This window comes from Engystomops pustulosus, chromosome 10 (genome assembly GCF_040894005.1).
Source record: "Engystomops pustulosus chromosome 10, aEngPut4.maternal, whole genome shotgun sequence".
Taxonomy (NCBI): domain Eukaryota; kingdom Metazoa; phylum Chordata; class Amphibia; order Anura; family Leptodactylidae; genus Engystomops; species Engystomops pustulosus.
In genome coordinates, this window is record NC_092420.1 from 83,905,062 (window position 1) to 83,923,472 (window position 18,411).

The window sequence follows — 18,411 nt, forward strand, 5'->3', positions numbered from 1 at the left end:
CTGTGGGGGGAGAAAAGACCTCATCAAAGTCAACAAACTCTAATCATGAATGGGGAGGTGGATTTGGGGGGGGGTCTGATTTTTCTTCGTCCTCCACTGTGAACATAAGGTTTCACGCTGAAATTCTCTATGATGGATGCATTTATTTATCTGCCCTCCAATCCTTTTAGATATAGACATTTTTACTAACAAGATTTATAATGTTTACCGAGACAAAAAATGGGGATCGGTTTCCATTTTTCCCTTAGATAAAGCGCCCCCTCAGGCCCATGGACAGTGTTTGATATTGCAGCTCTTCCAATTTCAATTGAAAAGGACTGGACTGCACTACCAGAGTATAGCCCCTGGGGTTATGGAGAGAGGGGGTGTATATAGAACGAGACAGAGGGAGGGGGGTATATAGAGGGACTGAGGGGAAGATACATATAGAGAGATGTATAGGTTTGTGTGTTATATTACTGTGAATACTGGTCTATCATCCCCACCAGTGGATCGATCAGTGTGAAAAGCCCTTCGAGGCTTGAAAATAGAATTCTCCTCCTGACTTCTTCCTCTTTTATGACAGGGCTATAACAAAGCAGTGGACTGGTGGGCATTAGGTGTGTTAATCTATGAAATGGCGGCTGGATATCCTCCATTTTTCGCTGACCAGCCCATTCAAATATACGAAAAAATAGTTTCAGGAAAGGTAAGTTTTTAAGTTTTGGTTTTTTTTTTTTAAACTCGCGTTGCCTGTGTGTTACCGTCCTGCTGAGCTTAGGATATACAGACTTCTTATGATTGTAACTTTTGTTTTCCTCTTTGCCTCAGGTACGGTTTCCATCCCACTTCAGTTCAGATCTTAAGGACTTACTAAGGAACTTGCTGCAGGTAGATCTGACCAAGCGATACGGGAATCTGAAGAACGGGGTCAACGATATTAAGAACCACAAGTGGTTTGCCACTACAGATTGGATCGCAATCTACCAGAGAAAGGTATTTCCACACTACATTACATGTTATGGCTGATACACGTCCCGGTCACAGACGCTTCTACTGCTCAGATACAAAATCACTGAACTTTGCAATTAGCTTTTTGTATATGCAGACCCTTTGTTATGTTATGGGTAGTCATAAGGCAGGTGTTGGACGAACAAAGTTTCCTATTCTTTGTATAATGGGAGCCATTAAAGTTTACCCACTGGATAGGGGATAATTAGCTGATCAGTGAGGGTCTGACTGCCGGCGGCACAAGATTGGGACACGATCTGGAGAACAGGATTCCAATTCTAATGGGGGTGGTTGGCAGGTTTAGCATGTGTCCTGCTGTGCCATTCAGTGGTATGTGAGGGTCTGAAATTGTGGAGCACAGCACCTGGGTATTACCAGAACTTGTATAGACCGTGAATGTGAGGGCTGGAGGTACCCGAGCGCTGTGCCTGACAATTTACGACACTCCTATTGTTAAGAATAGAGTAGTAGGATGCATGCTGGTCTTCCCCACTCCTACAAGTAAGAAGGAGTCGCTCATTCTCTGTATTGTTGGGGGTCCCTGTCTCACGATCAGTGAGGGATTACCCTCACCGATCAGCTTGTTAACCTCTATCCACAGTATAGGGGAGAACTTGCAAACTTGGTCCAACCCCATTGAAACTTGTCAGATTTCCCTTATACACTGCAGAAAGTTCTTCATCTGCTTCACTTCCATTGGTGACTTGTTTTTAGTTCTTTCCCATTCAAGTGAAAGGACTGAGGTACAGTACCTGGTGCAACCATTATAGAATCTATGGGGGGGGGGGGGATTTCTCACACGAGCAGCGGAGTATGATGGAAGCCCCACCAGATACACCAAGAGGCCTCCTGATATATCCGGCAGATGGCCGCTATCTGGCGTAGTTTTACACAAAAGCCATGAGAACGTTCAGTGTGAACATTGCCACGGTCTAGGTAGTGTGCATGAGTGGGGGCAGGAGTTAGTAACGGACACAGAGGGGACTACATTAAGGACAATTTGAGGCACTAAACCACCAGTCCATAAGGACTTTTAGTTGGTTAAGTGTTCCAGTCGCCCCAAATATTTAGGTCTGTGATGTCACCGCTCCCCTCATTCTTCTGTAGTTGTAAAGTCAGATCACAGCCCGTGGCCAGAAAATATCCTGCCCCGAGGTCTACAGAGAGAATTGGGTTCCAGTAATTGTAGACAAACCTGTCTTTGGCCTGAATTCTTTGCATACTTGTATAATAGGATTTTTAGGTTCGCCTAAGGGAATTTGTGAATGAGGCCTTCCACACTTTTTGGATCAGTGGGCGGCCCAGTGTTTGGACGCTCAACACTCAGAGAGTTATCCCCTATACTGAAGATTACAATGAATAATAATAATCTTTATATAGCGCCATCATATTCCGTAGCGCTTTACAGATCTTAGGGGACATGTACAAAGATAATATTACACTACAGAGTACAAACAGTCATGAGCTTACAGTCTATGAGGGGGTGACACAAGAGCTTACAGTCTATGAGGATGAGGGGGTGACACAAGAGCTTACAGTCTATGAGGATGAGGGGGTGACACAAGAGCTTACAGTCTGAGGATGAGGGGGTGACACAAGAGCTTACAGTCTATGAGGATGAGGGGGTGACACGAGCTTACAGTCTATGAGGATGAGGGGGTGACACAAGAGCTTACAGTCTATGAGGATGAGGGGGGACACAAGAGCTTACAGTCTATGAGGATAATGGGATGACACAAGAGCTTACAGTCTATGAGGATGAGGGGGTGACACAAGAGCTTACAGTCTATGAGGATGAGGGGGTGACACGAGCTTACAGTCTATGAGGATGAGGGGGTGACACAAGAGCTTACAGTCTATGAGGATGAGGGGGGACACAAGAGCTTACGATCTATGAGGATGAGGGGGTGACACAAGAGCTTACAGTCTATGAGGATGAGGGGGTGACACAAGAGCTTACAGTCTATGAGGATGAGGGGGGACACAAGAGCTTACAGTCTATGAGGATGAGGGGTTGACACAAGAGCTTACAGTCTATGAGGATGAGGGGGTGACACAAGAGCTTACAGTCTATGAGGATGAGGGGGTGACACAAGAGCTTACAGTCTATGAGGATGAGGGGGTGACACAAGAGCTTACAGTCTATGAGGATGAGGGGGGACACAAGAGCTTACAGTCTATGAGGATGAGGGGGTGACACAAGAGCTTACAGTCTATGAGGATGAGGGGGTGACACAAGAGCTTACGATCTATGAGGATGAGGGGGTGACACAAGAGCTTACAGTCTATGAGGATGAGGGGGAGACACAAGAGCTTACAATCTATGAGGATGAGGGGGTGACACAAGAGCTTACAGTCTATGAGGATGAGGGGAAGACACAAGAGCTTACAGTCTATGAGGATGAGGGGGTGACACAAGAGCTTACAGTCTATGAGGATGAGGGGGTGACACAAGAGCTTACGATCTATGAGGATGAGGGGGTGACACAAGAGCTTACAGTCTATGAGGATGAGGGGGAGACACAAGAGCTTACAATCTATGAGGATGAGGGGGTGACACAAGAGCTTACAGTCTATGAGGATGAGGGGAAGACACAAGAGCTTACAGTCTATGAGGATGAGGGGGTGACACAAGAGCTTACAGTCTATGAGGATGAGGGGGTGACACAAGAGCTTACAGTCTATGAGGATGAGGGGGTGACACAAGAGCTTACGATCTATGAGGATGAGGGGGTGACACAAGAGCTTACAGTCTATGAGGATGAGGGGGAGACACAAGAGCTTACAATCTATGAGGATGAAGAGGTGACACAAGAGCTTACAGTCTATGAGGATGAAGAGGTGACACAAGAGCTTACAGTCTATGAGGATGATGGGTGACACAAGAGCTTACAGTATGAGGATGAGGGGGTGATACAAGAGCTTACAGTCTATGAGGATGAGGGGTGACACAAGAGCTTACAGTCTATGAGGATGATGGGTGACACAGGAGCTTACAGTCTATGAGGATGATGGGTGACACAAGAGCTTACAGTCTATGAGGATGAGGGGGTGACACAAGAGCTTACAGTCTATGAGCATGAGGGGGTGACACAAGAGCTTACAGTCTATGAGCATGAGGGGGTGACACAAGAGCTTACAGTCTATGAGGATGATGGGGGTGACACAAGAGCTACAGTCTATGAGGATGAGGGGGTGACACAAGAGCTTACAGTCTATGAGGATGAGGGGGTGACACAAGAGCTTACAGTCTATGAGGATGAGGGGGTGACACAAGAGCTTACGATCTATGAGGATGAGGGGGTGACACAAGAGCTTACAGTCTATGAGGATGAGGGGGAGACACAAGAGCTTACAATCTATGAGGATGAAGAGGTGACACAAGAGCTTACAGTCTATGAGGATGATGGGTGACACAAGAGCTTACAGTATGAGGATGAGGGGGTGATACAAGAGCTTACGATCTATGAGGATGAGGGGGTGACACAAGAGCTTACAGTCTATGAGGATGATGGGTGACACAACAGCTTACAGTCTGAAGATGAGGGGGAGACACTAGGTGTAAGAGCAAAATGTAGTTGGATCTCCCCTAACATAATACTTCAGGCTGTGGTATCAATCTGCTGCGGTCACAATGATAACGGATCTGCTGATAACCGCGCTCCAGCGTTCCTTCACCCACCACTTCTGCTATAGAAAAGGAACATACAAGCCTTATCACTTATTTTTATGGTGGGGGATTGCACAAAGTTTTTGATTCAGAATTTTTATTTAAAGGATTATTTTTTTGGTTCATTTATTTTATAGTTCCTTATTCTTAGGATATGTGCTCAATATCATATTGGAGGGAATGGAAATGAGCCAGTAATTTAGAAGATGATACTTCACTGTATAGTGCCTGTGCTTGGTATTGCAACTTAGCCCCTTTTACTTGAATGGGACTGACCTGCAAACCGACCATGGGACGAATGGAGGTGACGTCACGGCTACATCACTAATAATAAGCTAATCCCATCCCACCGGTCACCTCCAAGAATCTCACAACAGTCTCCAGGACTTGTCCTGCACAATATTGGCTCACTTGCAGCCCGTATGTCATTGGCATGTGAGATCGGGGACAGGAGAAAAGGACTACTGGGATTGTCTGCTCATACACAGGGAGACAAAAACCACAGCCGTGTGAAAGAGCCCATAGAAATACATGGGGGCAGGAGCGGATTAAGACCACCATGGGTCCTGGGCTGTATGAAGATTATAGCCCCTACAATCACTTCCTATGTCTGGTACTAGAATTAGCTTCTTGGGGAATGGAGGAAGTGTCCCTTCTGCTGCTTTCAATCTGCGTTTTCAGGACCTTGGGTGGACCTTCAAAGGTCCTGAAATGGCTCTTTACACGTGTATTGGGAGCAGGAACAGATGTACGAGGATTTCATGGGTGAACGTCCTTCTCAGTGTAAAATCTGGCGGGTGGTTTGTGTGGCTATGGGCCCCCTAGAAGGCTTGTGCTCCGGGCTTCTGGCCGTATTATAATTTACTACTGCATGGGGAAAATTTTTTGTAAAGTTTTTTTTTTTTTTTTTTTTAGCACGGCCGGTGCAATCACGTTGTGGTGAGACAGAGCGCACACCATACGGTGACCTCCATAGGGGCAGTGATATGGCGGCAAATTGTGCAGTTGTATCACAGGCCTCATATGGTCATGTGCGTGCCCCAACGTTCTCTACCAAATCACATCAAACTGAAAACCCACCTGTTTAATGGTTGTGGTGTCCAGCAGCGTCAGATGTTTTCTAAAAGGAACAAAATGGGTTAAAACTCTAAATCCGATGAATCTAAATCTGTGGTCTTTACTTCCTGCTTCCTTTTCAACCTACACAGGAAGTGCCAACTTAGCCAATCACTGGCTTTGGGGAGTTAGCACTGTGGGCGGAGCATAGCTGAAAGGGGAGGTTCTTGCCGTTTTCTTGGACCAGGAAGTAACGACACGCGCCCAGGATTGTGAGGGGGATCTTGGAGACTGCACAGGATCCACAAGTATCAATGCACAATACTGCTGCCAAGGGCAATCTTCCCCTCCACACAGCCGAGGCCTGTTTTATGGGTCAGGTTAATATTCATGAGAGCCGCCCATCGGCCCACTGGGATCTAGACCTGAAATCAGGCTTCTTGAATATTAATCATTAAGTGCCTCTGCTGTCGCTGGCTTCTAGCAAATTCACAGACGGGTTAATGGAAGAGGCGACAAGTGAGGACGGAAAGGAGGGAAATAATTTATTTTATGCCTTAGCATTGAGTATAGTCAGTGTACAGCACTGCCCAAACACCATCCCCCACCCCCACACACATCCCTTTAAATAATTTACCAGACAAGTGAACCAGAATGAAGCCCCACATTTTGTAGCATCGGGGAAGCCGGGGGATGGAGCAAGATTTTCAGCACAATATAAGAGATTTGGTGCATCATCATAATCATCAGATTTTCTACGTAACTTGCGCTGCACCCAAAAACCCCCTGTAATAATTTTAGGGATACAACACACTCCATAAACTGGAAGGAGACCGCTGGATGGATCTCTGCAGTGGTGGACACATGGCACGTGCGTTGTACTATGTCCGGCTGTGTTACGATGATTGAATATTATACACCCTCTACTGGGTGTCACCTTTTTTTGGCAGGGCTGCGGCACTATCTGAGGGGGGGGAGGTGTGTAACGCGTTGGCCCCGTGGTAATCGTGCACCAATAGGGTCAATAAACACACTGTTAACACTGTTATTCTATAAACAGTGCATTTAGCATAAACCCAGTGTTAATGTAATGTAAATGCAGTGTGTGAACGTGGCCTAACCATCCCAGAATATGGCGGCGCGCCTTCTTATGTTCCATGCCTCGCTGCTGACTGTTTCCCTTTGTTCCCACAGGTGGAAGCTCCGTTCATACCAAAGTGTAGAGGGCCAGGAGACACCAGCAACTTCGACGACTACGAGGAGGAGGACATCCGCGTGTCTCTCACCGAGAAATGCGCGAAAGAATTTGCTGACTTTTAGGATGCCGCGTGTTAGGACGACAATGCCATCAGGGCTCACCTTGGGATCTTTGCACTCTGTTTTCCGATGGGGTGGAGCTGAAACCATCTTATGTCAAGAGTTACCTAGTTCCTTCATTCCGCAACGCCGACTGAAGTCTAGAGCGCCATCTTCCATGCGTGCAGTTTGCACCAACCCTTGTACCCCGGCACAGCAGAGCCGTCTGTGTCGTAACGCAGAATACTAGACCACTGACCTTGTTTTCGTTTCTTCTTTTTTTTTTTTTTCGTTCAGAGTCTTCTATGTTTTATTATTATTTTTTCCCCCCTTTTCACCACCTCACTCGTTTTTAAGTAGTATTTTACCTATTTACACTCCCTTTTACTTTGACAATGTGTTCCGTGTGTGACTGCTATGGGAGATGTTGCACTTAGTCATGTGTAGAATGCAGAACTCGTCGCCTCCAGTCTGTGCCGCTGTATAAAAGATTTTTATTTTAAAATTCTTCTCCCCGCTTTTTTTCGCCACAGGCGCGCGGGGTTACTTCTACATCACCGGTCTGGGGCCGACCATCTACCGATCTCTTAATAAACGTAGCATCTTCCGTGAGAGCGCCCATTCATTACTAAGTAGGGCTACAATCGGAGTGCAACGTCTTGAGTAGCTAGACCCCTCCCGTGCCTTGGTTTTTTTGTATGACCCCCCCCCCCTGACTACACAATTTTATTTTTTTCCATTATTATTTAGGCAGAATAACGTCAGCACATCTCCGGCTGCTCTTGTGTTTCAATACTGACTGTATCCGCCTCACTCAAGTTTGGGTTTTAACCACAGCGCCTCCGCCTGCTCCTCTATCTCTCTCTCGTAAAAATTCACGGCAGTATTTTTTATTTATTTTTTTTAAATAACGGAACGTAATAAATAAAATGTGACAACATGATAACTCTTTCAATAAGCTCTGTTTTTGGATTATAATTTTTTTTTTTTTTAAATATTTTTTTTCCTTAGAAATCCAGCAATTTAAAAAAATTCGGATCCATTATAAGAACTGCCCCCCCCCCCCCTTTATAAGACTTTGCTGCCACATTTTATTTTGGTATACTATATTAGTAAATTGAGGGTAAGGTGCTGTCGGCAACACAGTACTTTTGGTCTCTCGAGAAGAGGCAGACTTTTATTTTTAATATGGTTTTTATTTTATTTTTTTTTGCAATTACTTGTTTTACGTAATGCAGATGCGTGCCCCCTGCCGTAAAAGATACAATTTAAAAAAAAATTCTGAAAATTTTATGAATAAAATAAAATACAATTCTGCAAATCTTATGCCAAGTCGGAACAGGCGGCTGTACATGCAGTGGATGAGTCCGGTCGTGTTTTGTTAGGACTCATGCCGCCTTCCATGTATATTAATATTACTATTTTATTTAGTTTTTTGTTTTTTTGCTACCCCTTTCCCTCCTAATAAAGTGTTCCCATGTCCCCCCACCCCCACCCCTCAACACTTTGTATGGTTTATGCTTGTCTATATAAGATTCTTGTTTGTACACGTCTACATATATATAACTATACCTATCTCTCAGCGACCGGTCTTAAAAGCAGCACACGCACCGTTTTCAAATTAAATCGCCTCATCTAATGATCCAGCTACACGCACCGCGAGAAAAAATCTTTTTTTTTTTTTAAATTCTGGAGATGTATCTACGCGTCTCCGTTTTATTGTATTTGTTTTGAACGCTGAGAGATCTAGATCTGTTGGCGTTACTTCCTTGGTTAATATGTTTAAAGGGGCGGTCTGGGATTTTTTTTTTGTTTTGTTTTATTTTTGCAAAGAAATGGGAATGACTTAAAATTGCAGGAAAAGAAAATTAAAAATACTCATCAGGTTGCTCAGTTGCTCCTCTGGTGGTCATAGTGGTCGATGAATATTTTAACAGGGCAATTACTATAAATCTGGCAAAAAAAAAAAAAAAAATTTGAAAACATTTTACACTGACAATCGCACCGCAACTTGCATGTAGTGGGGATTTATCATTGTCTTTTCGGGTGTATAAAAAATTCTTGGTTTGCGCCTTGCACTTCCATTCGCACAAAGAGTTTAGCGCAAATGGAGCTTTTCAGCAGTTCCTGAAATAGGGAAGAGTCGATCATAGTGAGGTTTTAAAAAAAAAAAAAAATGGCTTAAAAAAAATCTACCGTGAAATTAAATAATGGATTAACCAGGGGCACTTGCTCTTAGATCGTATATTTGTTATCCATGACCTCTTTACGTCTAAAATCAACATGTACAATTATGCTAATGAGCCTGAAGGGCTCTGGGGGGCTTTACCAGAGGCGTCCATGAGAGTAAGCAGGAAGAGGAAGTGCTTAGTGAGTAAGGGGGAAACAGTGTAACAGCCTGTGAAGCTGCAGCACAGAGGGGGGTCTTCCAACGCCTTCCCACAAAGCCCTTCTGACTCGTTAGTTGATTTTAGAAGGAAGGAGGCCATGGGTAAGAAATATAAGAATATTCCCACAGTCACAGTGCCTGGATCTATGATCCAGGTTTATCATGATGGATACAGTTATGATAAATCTTTCTCACAAAGTCTGGGACCATCAGAGTAGCGGGGATTGAACTGGTGTTTGCAGTCTTTTTAGGTCATTCCCTGACTTGTCGCAACTTTTTTTTTTGGAACAAAAATTTCTGGTAGCGCCTCTAAAGCGGCAGCCTGCAGTCCTACGTCTGCTCTGACACCACAAGTCCCAGCATGACATGAGAATAATGGGTCATGCCGGGACTTGCAAGTTTTTGGCTGCTTTGGTTTAAAGTGTAGCTCCTACCTTCCAAATGTTGGAGGCGATGTTATTTGGGCTGATGTAGAAGATCACATTCTATGGCTATATTCACACACTGTTGCAGAATTTTGAGTGACTACCCCATTTCTTTGAATTCAGGTTGCAAAATCTCTGTTATTTCTGCAGAATCGACCCCATTCATTTGGATGGAAGTGAATTTTGAGTTCACCCTGTGATCCTACTACGGACCAGTATCAGCAGGGTCACCATTGGTTTTTTGGCTTCCACGTTCCCATAGAACGGATACACTTTAAGACGACCTTTTATTACCAACTCAGAGATGTACGTGTCGGCGCTGTGTATGTACGTCTTTAGGTTGCCGCGTGTAGGGGGGTTTTTTTGCACAGAGTTGTAACAAGACGGCCGAGGAGTAACCGCAAGTCTTTGTCCACTCTGTTACTTTACATGATGTGCAAGAAAATTTCAAAAAAAAATAAAAGTTTAAGATACTTTGCTGTAGCAAAATTTTATGTAACAAAATATATATATACGTCACAATAAATTTCAACAAATTCTTTGTATGAAAAAAAAAACAATGTTACAATCTTTTGTATTTCCTTTAGACTGAGGACATGCTGTTGTATGCTGGTTGTGTGCGATCAATTATACAGTAACTTTGTTGTCGTTTATGAACTTAAAAAAAAAAAAAAAAAAAGATTTTAATAAATGCTGGAGATCACACGACTTCGCTGGTCAATATTACGGGATGTCATTTTCCCCTCGAGTGATGTTATACCTACTGCGAGACCGATCCCCCATAGTAGCTGTGCAGGATCCATGGATTTCTCCTTGGAGTAGTCCACACGCTTTGACCTATCACCTCGGCGATCACAGTTTCATTGTGTTGCCACAAGCAGTGTCGGACTGGCCCACCAGAGTACCAGAGGATCCTCCGGTGGGCCTTGGCTCAAACCAATACTGAACCCCAGAGATCCATCAGAAAACTCCACAATTTGGAGGCTTCTAGAGTAAATTCCCTGGGGGATAATGAAGAGTGGGCCCCCAAATTGACTTTCTTTGGTGGGCCTAAGGAAACCCAGTCCGACACTGGCTACAAGGAATGGGAATGGTCACCTGACCTTGTGAGGTGTTGACAGTAAGTGGTGGTTAAGGCCTTCGGAAAGTCGTCCAAGAAGAAGTGATGGGGTCATGTATATTACGTGGAGGTAAGGGGCTAACATGTCCTGGTCCAGTGCCAAAAAATTTTACTGCTTGGCAGGATACCAAAACCATCTATGATGTTTTAACAGCATCAAAACTGGATCATGGAAGCAGTTGTCCTAGTCATCCATATGATTTGTCGTGTGGTGGACCAGGTGTGTGACTCCTTGAGGAGAGATGGCATTAGGATCCAGAATACGAAGATGCTGGGGCTCTGGGCGAAGTTCTGAGGAGAATCTTTTCTCCTGATATCGTCCCGGGCCCTTTTTAACAGGATATTGTGCCCTTCAACGGTTCTGAATGTTGACCTGGTCTCCCAGTTTTCTTAGCCACTGAAATGAGGATTTCTGGGATGTACTTCAAAAAATACAATATCCGACCCATGAAGATCACGAATTTCAGTTTACGGGAAGGGAAATCTACTAGAGATGAGCGAGCACTAAAATGCTCGGGTACTTGTTATTCGAGACGAACTTTTCCCGATGCTCGAGTGCTCGTCTCGAATAACGAACCCCATTGAAGTCAATGGGAGACTCGAGCATTTTTCAAGGGGACCAAGGCTCTGCACAGGGAAGCTTGGCCAAACACCTGGGAACCTCAGAAAAGGATGGAAACACCACGGAAATGGACAGGAAACAGCAGGGGCAGCATGCATGGATGCCTCTGAGGCTGCCTAATCGCACCATTATGCCAAAATTATGGGCAACAGCATGGCCATGACAGAGTGACAGAATGAAGCTAGATAGCATCTAAAACATCCAATAATTGACCCTGACACTATAGGGGACGGCATGCAGAGGCAGCGGCAGCAGGCTAGAGAGTGTCATGGCGACATACCCTAAATGGACTCAGGCTTCAAACCAATGGGTGGCAGAGAGGAACCAAAGGAGGTGAGCAAGAAGCGCTCAAATAATATCGGTACATGATAAAAGTTTGCGAGTATATTTTGTGGATTACACAGCAGGGTGGCGACAAAGTTAACATGGAAGCCATGAAAACAACCCAAAATTCTGCCTGATAATTTTGATAAGGGGACCATGTATGGAGGCAGTGAACTAGTAGTAGATTAAAGGTGCTGCAGTTAAAACTATGTTAGTTGGATCTTGGCATGGAGCTGGCGCTCCGCTGCCAGGCGAGCTTTCGCCAATCCAAGCCCCTGTCTCTAGGCTACTCCCCAAACAGCACTTCTAAGAACCTTTTGTATAAGATCAAGTGTAGTAGCGTTCTTATAAGTTTAGGATATGCCGGGTGAGGGGAATGTAAACAGATGCGCAAGAAGCGCTGAAATAATATCCCTAAATGGTAAAAGTTTGCCAGTATATTTTGTGGATTACACAGCAGGGTGGCGACAAAGTTAACAAGTTTGATGTGGAATGCCCTGTAATAGCTCTTGGGCGGTGTGCCTTTTATCGCCTAGGCTCAGCAGTTTGAGCACCGCCTGCTGTCGCTTAGCGACGGCACTGCTGCTGTGCCTAGAGCTACCGACTGATGGCGCCATGCCCACGGATGGTAATTCGGAGGAGGAGGAGGTGGAGGAGGGTTGGGAGGAGGTATAGTAGGCCTTTGAGACCTGGACCGAGGTAGGCCCCGCAATTCTCTGCGTCGGCAGTATATGACCAGCCCCAGGGTCAGACTCGGTCCCAGCCTGCACCAAGTTAAGTGTAGTAGCGTTCTTATAAGTTTGGGATATGGCGGGTGAGGGGAATGTAAACAGATGCGCAAGAAGCGCTGAAATAATATTGGTAAATGATAAAAGTTTGCCAGTATATTTTGTGGATAACACAGCAGGGTGGCGACAAAGTTAACAACTTTGATGTGGAATCCATGAAAACAACCCAAATTTCTGCCTGACACACCTCGTTTGATAAAGGGACGATGTATGGAGGCAGCTATATGGACGACTTTTGGAGGTAGCAATGGAGACAACGTGTGGAGGCTGCTATGGAGACAATTTAATTTGGATAGTGCCTGTATGTGGCAGTCCCAAAAATTTTTCAAACCAGAGGAGCAGGTAGGTGGCCCTCCAGAAAAATTGAATAGATTGAGTGCCTGTATGTGGCACTCCCAAAAATTGTTTAAAACAGAGGACCGGGTAGGTGGCCCTCCAGAAAAATTAAATGCATAAAGTACTATAGCTAGAGCCAGTGGGCCCTGTCAAAAAATAGCCAGTTTCCTCTGCTTTACTGTACAAAGAGGAGGAGAAGGAGGAAAATGAGGAGGAGGAGGAGTGGATCAATTATTCAGGTTGAGCTTCCTTCACCTGGTGGAGATTGGAAATTATGAGAAATCCAGGCTTTATTCATCTTAATAAGCGTCAGCCTGTCAGCGCTGTCAGTCGACAGGCGTGTACGCTTATCGGTGATGATGCCACCAGCTGCACTGAAAACCCGCTCGGACAAGACGCTAGCGGCAGGGCAGGCAAGAACCTCCAAGGCGTACAGCGCCAGTTCGTGCCACATGTCCAGCTTTGAAACCCAGTAGTTGTAGGGAGCTGTGTGATCATTTAGGACGATGGTATGGTCAGATACGTACTCCCTCACCATCTTTCTGTAAAGATCAGCCCTACTCTGCCGAGACTGGGGACAGGTGACAGTGTCTTGCTGGGGTGACATAAAGCTGGCAAAAGCCTTGTAAAGCGTACCCTTGCCAGTGCTGGACAAGCTGCCTGCTCGCCTACTCTCCCTCGCTACTTGTCCCGCAGAACTACGCACTCTGCCGCTAGCGCTGTCAGAAGGGAAATACTGTTTCAGCTTGTGCACCAGGGCCTGCTGGTATTCATGCATTCTCACACTCCTTTCCTCTGCAGGGATGAAAGTGGAAAGATTTTGCTTGTACCGTGGGTCCAGGAGAGTGAACACCCAGTAATCGGTGCTGGAATAAATTCTTTGAACGCGAGGGTCACGGGATAGGCAGCCTAGCATGAAATCTGCCATATGCGCCAGAGTCCCAACGCGCAAGAATTCACTCCCCTCACTGGCCTGACTGTCCATTTCCTCCTCCTCCAACTCCTCCAACTCCTCTTCTTCTGCCCATACACGCTGAACAGTGAAGGACTCAACAATGGTCCCCTCTTGTGTCTCGCCAACATTCTCCTCCTCTTCCTCCTCTTCCTCCTCATCCTCCTCCACCTCCTCCGATATGCGCTGAGAAACAGACCTGAGGGTGCTTTGGCTATCAACAAGGGAATCTTCTTCCCCCGTCTCTTGTGACGAGCGCAAAGCTTCCGACTTCATGCTGATCAGAGAGTTTTTCAACAGGCCAAGCAGCGGGATGGTGAGGCTGATGATGGCGGCATCGCCACTGACCATCTGTGTTGACTCCTCAAAGTTACTCAGCACCTGACAGATATCAGACAACCACGTCCACTCCTCATTGTAGACTTGAGGAAGCTGACTGACCTGACTACCAGTTCTGGTGGAAGTTGACATCTGGCAGTCTACAATCGCTCGGCACTGCTGGTAAACTCTGGATAACATGGTCAGTGTTTAATTCCACCTCGTGGGCACGTCGCACAACAGTCGGTGAGCGGGCAGTTGGAGGCGGCGCTGCGCTGCCCTGAGAGTGGCAGCATCTGTGCTGGACTTCCTGAAATGCGCACAGATGCGGCGCACCTTCGTGAGCAAATCTGACAGATTGGGGTATGTCTTGAGGAAACGCTGAACTATCAGATTTAACACATGGGCCAGGCATGGCACATGTGTCAGTCTGCCGAGTTGCAGAGCCGCCACCAGGTTACGGCCGTTGTCACACACAACCATGCCTGGCTTCAGGTTCAGCGGTGCCAGCCACAGATCAGTCTGCGCCGTGATGCCCTGTAATAGCTCTTGGGCGGTGTGCCTTTTATCGCCTAGGCTCAGCAGTTTGAGCACCGCCTGCTGTCGCTTAGCGACGGCACTGCTGCTGTGCCTAGAGCTACCGACTGATGGCGCCGTGCCCACGGATGGTACTTCAGAGGAGGAGGTGGAGGAGGGGTGGGAGGAGGAGGAGGCATAGTAGGCCTGAAACACCTGGACCGAGGTAGGCCCCGCAATCCTCGGCGTCGGCAGTATATGACCAGCCGCAGGGTCAGACTCGCTCCCAGCCTCCACCAAGTTAACCCAATGTGCCGTCAGCGATATATAGTGGCCCTGCCCGGCAGCACTCGTCCACGTGTCCGTGGTCAGGTGGACCTTGTCAGAAACGGCGTTGGTCAGGGCACGGATGATGTTGTCTGACACGTGCTGGTGCAGGGCTGGGACGGCACATCGGGAAAAGTAGTGGCGGCTGGGGACCGAATACCGAGGGGCGGCCGCCGCCATGAGGTTGCGAAAGGCCTCGGTCTCTACTAGCCTATAGGGCAGCATCTCCAGGCTAAGCAATCTGGAGATGTGCACATTAAGGGCTTGGGCGTGCGGGTGGGTTGCACTATATTTGCGTTTCCGCTCCAGCGTCTGGGGTATGGAGAGCTGAACGCTGGTGGATGCTGTGGAGGATCGTGGAGGCGACGATGGGGTTTTTGTGGCAGGGTCCTGGGCAGGGGGCTGACTATCAGCTGACACAGGGGAAGGAGCAGTGGTGTGCACGGCCGGAGGTGAACGGGCTTGTTGCCACTGAGTGGGGTGTTTAGCATTCATATGCCTGCGCATACTGGTGGTAGTTAAGCTAGTAGTGGTGGAACCCCTGCTGAGCCTGGTTTGGCAAATGTTGCACACCACAGTCCGTCGGTCATCCGGTGTTTCCTTAAAGAACCTCCAGACTTCTGAAGATCTAGCCCTCGCCGCAAGAGCCCTCGCCACGGGAGCTTCACTAGTTGACACATTTGGCGCTGATGCACCAGCTCTGGCCCTGCCTCTCCGTCTGGCCCCACCACTGCCTCTTCCAACCTGTTCTGGTCGAGGACTCTCCTCCGTCTCAGAAGCACTGTGTTCACCCGGCCTCTCAACCCAGCTTGGGTCTGTCACCTCATCATCCTCCGATCCCACAGTCTGCTCCCCCCTCGGACTTCCTGCCCTGACAACAACTTCCCCGCTGTCTGACAACCGTGTCTCCTCATCGTCGGACACCTCTTTACACACTTCCACTACGTCAAGAAGGTCATCATCACCCACAGACTGTGACTGGTGGAAAACCTGGGCATCGGAAAATTGCTCAGCAGCAACCGGACAAGTGGTTTGTGACTGTGGGAAGGGTCCAGAAAACAGTTCCTCAGAGTATGCCGGTTCAAATGCCAAATTTTCCTGGGAGGGGGCAGACTGGGGGGGAGGAGGCTGAGGTGCAGGAGCTGGAGGAGTGGCGATTTCGGTGACATGGGTGGACTGCGTGGAAGACTGACTGGTGGACAAATTGCTCGAAGCATTGTCAGCAATCCACGACATCACCTGTTCGCACTGTTCTGGCCTCAACAGTGCTCTACCACGAGTCCCAGTAACTTCAGACATGAACCTAGGGAGTGTAGCTCTGCGGCGTTCCCCTGCTCCCTCATAAGCAGGTGGTGTCTCACCCCGGCCAGGACCACGGCCTCTGACCCCTGCAGTAGTTGGACGCCCACGTCCCCGCCCTCGTCCTCTACCCCTAGCCCTCGGGTTAAACATTTTTAAAATGAGAGTTATAGCTTTAATTTTTTTTTAACTTTTTTTTGTGTTTTTTTTTTTTTTTTGAGTTTTTAAAACCAAACGATGCTATCCTATTGCTATGGCTATTTTCTAGCCAAGTATGAAAGCACACTACTATGCCAGATGAGATGACACTGAGTTATTAAACAAAATAAACGTAAAATAAAAAAGGACAAATGGCAGACTGTGCCTAATTGAAATCCAACCCCTACTAAATTTTCCCACTTCGGTCTTTGCGATGGATATGTGCGTCACTAAGCGCAGAACACAGCGGTCGCAAGTCTCACTACAAATTGCTCACAATTGGCTAGTAGATGCACTGCAGCAAGTACAGCCACCAGCAGATCAACCAGAAATCAAATATATAGAACGCTACTGTAGGCGTAAGTAAGCCGTTTGGATTCTCCTATGGCTATTTTCTAGCCAAGTATGAAAGCACACTACTATGCCAGATGAGATGACGCTGAGTTATTAAACAAAATAAACGTAAAATAAAAAAGGACAAATGGCAGACTGTGCCTAATTGAAATCCAACCCCTACTAAATTTTCCCACTTCGGTCTTTGCAATGGATATGTGCGTCACTAAGCGCAAAACACAGCGGTCGCAAGTCTCACTACAAATTGCTCACAATTGGCTAGTAGATGCACTGCAGCAAGTACAGCCACCAGCAGATCAACCAGAAATCAAATATATAACGCTACTGTAGGCGTAAGTAAGCCGTTTGGATTCTCCTATGGCTATTTTCTAGCCAATTATGAAAGCACACTACTATGCCAGATGAGATGACACTGAGTTATTAAACAAAATAAACGTAAAATAAAAAGGAAAAATGGCAGACTGTGCCTAATTGAAATCCAACCCCTACTAAATTTTCCCACTTTGGTGTTTGAGGTGGATATGTGTGTCACTAAGCGCAAAACACAGCGGTAGCAAGTCCCCCTGCTAATTCCTCACAAAATGGTACTAGATGCAAATAATAAAAAAAAAAAGTAGAACGTTATTGTAGCCCTAAGAAGGGCTGTTGGGTTCTTGGAGAATCACTCCTGCCTAACAGTAAGCTAATAGAACACCCTAACGCTTTCCCTGACCAGCAGCAGCTCTCTCCCTAGCGGCATCCAGACACAGAATGATCCGAGCAGCGCGGGCAGCGGCTAGTCTATCCCAGGGTCACCTGATCTGGACAGCCAACCACTGCTATCGACGTGTAAGGCTACCACGTCATGCTGGGTGGAGTGCAGAGTCTCCTGGCTTGTGATTGGCTCTGTTTCTGGCCGCCAAAAAGCAAAACGGCGGGAGCTGCCATTTTCTCTAGCGGGCGAAGTATTCGTCCGAGCAACGAGCAGTTTCGAGTACGCTAATGCTCGAACGAGCATCAAGCTCGGACGAGCATGTTCGCTCATCTCTAAAATCTACCATTTGATTTCATGCATTATGAACCAAACATACCTTGAGAATTCTGTTGCTACACTGATGCAGAAACATATCTTGTTTTATCCCTGAGCTGAGTGGTTTTGCTGAAAAACTATTATAAAATTATGATAGTGAAGCTCTGTTGCTTCTGTGCTGGGCTCCAGCTCTTCTCCTCTCACATTAAGCATTCACTGGTTCAGAGAGTGATGTAATCACTGTTGTGCCTGACAGGCAGAAGTAATCAATCGCTGCACCATCCCCAAGCTGCTGTATATGTATGATCCAGCTCAGGTTGATTAGTCCTGTCTGGACAGTGCAGACAGCTTTGTGTAATGCAATCCAGCTTTCCCAAGGTCCTGCAAAACCACTCAACATTAAACAAGTTATGTGCTTGCGT

At 46.7% G+C, this 18,411-nt stretch overlaps 1 protein-coding gene across 3 annotated transcripts in view; it reads left to right on the top strand.

Annotated features, from left to right (window-relative positions):
* PRKACB (protein kinase cAMP-activated catalytic subunit beta) overlaps nt 1-9,028 on the top strand; it is a 48,806-nt gene extending 39,778 nt beyond the window's left edge. For all 3 annotated transcript variants that reach the window (XM_072128580.1, XM_072128579.1, XM_072128581.1), the window contains exons 8-10: nt 566-688; nt 811-975; nt 6,911-9,028. In XM_072128580.1, the coding sequence (XP_071984681.1) occupies nt 566-688; nt 811-975; nt 6,911-7,036 (414 nt within the window). In that variant the 3' untranslated portion in view covers nt 7,037-9,028. The remainder of the gene's footprint in view (nt 1-565; nt 689-810; nt 976-6,910) is intronic.
* The last annotated feature ends 9,383 nt before the right edge of the window (nt 9,029-18,411 follow it).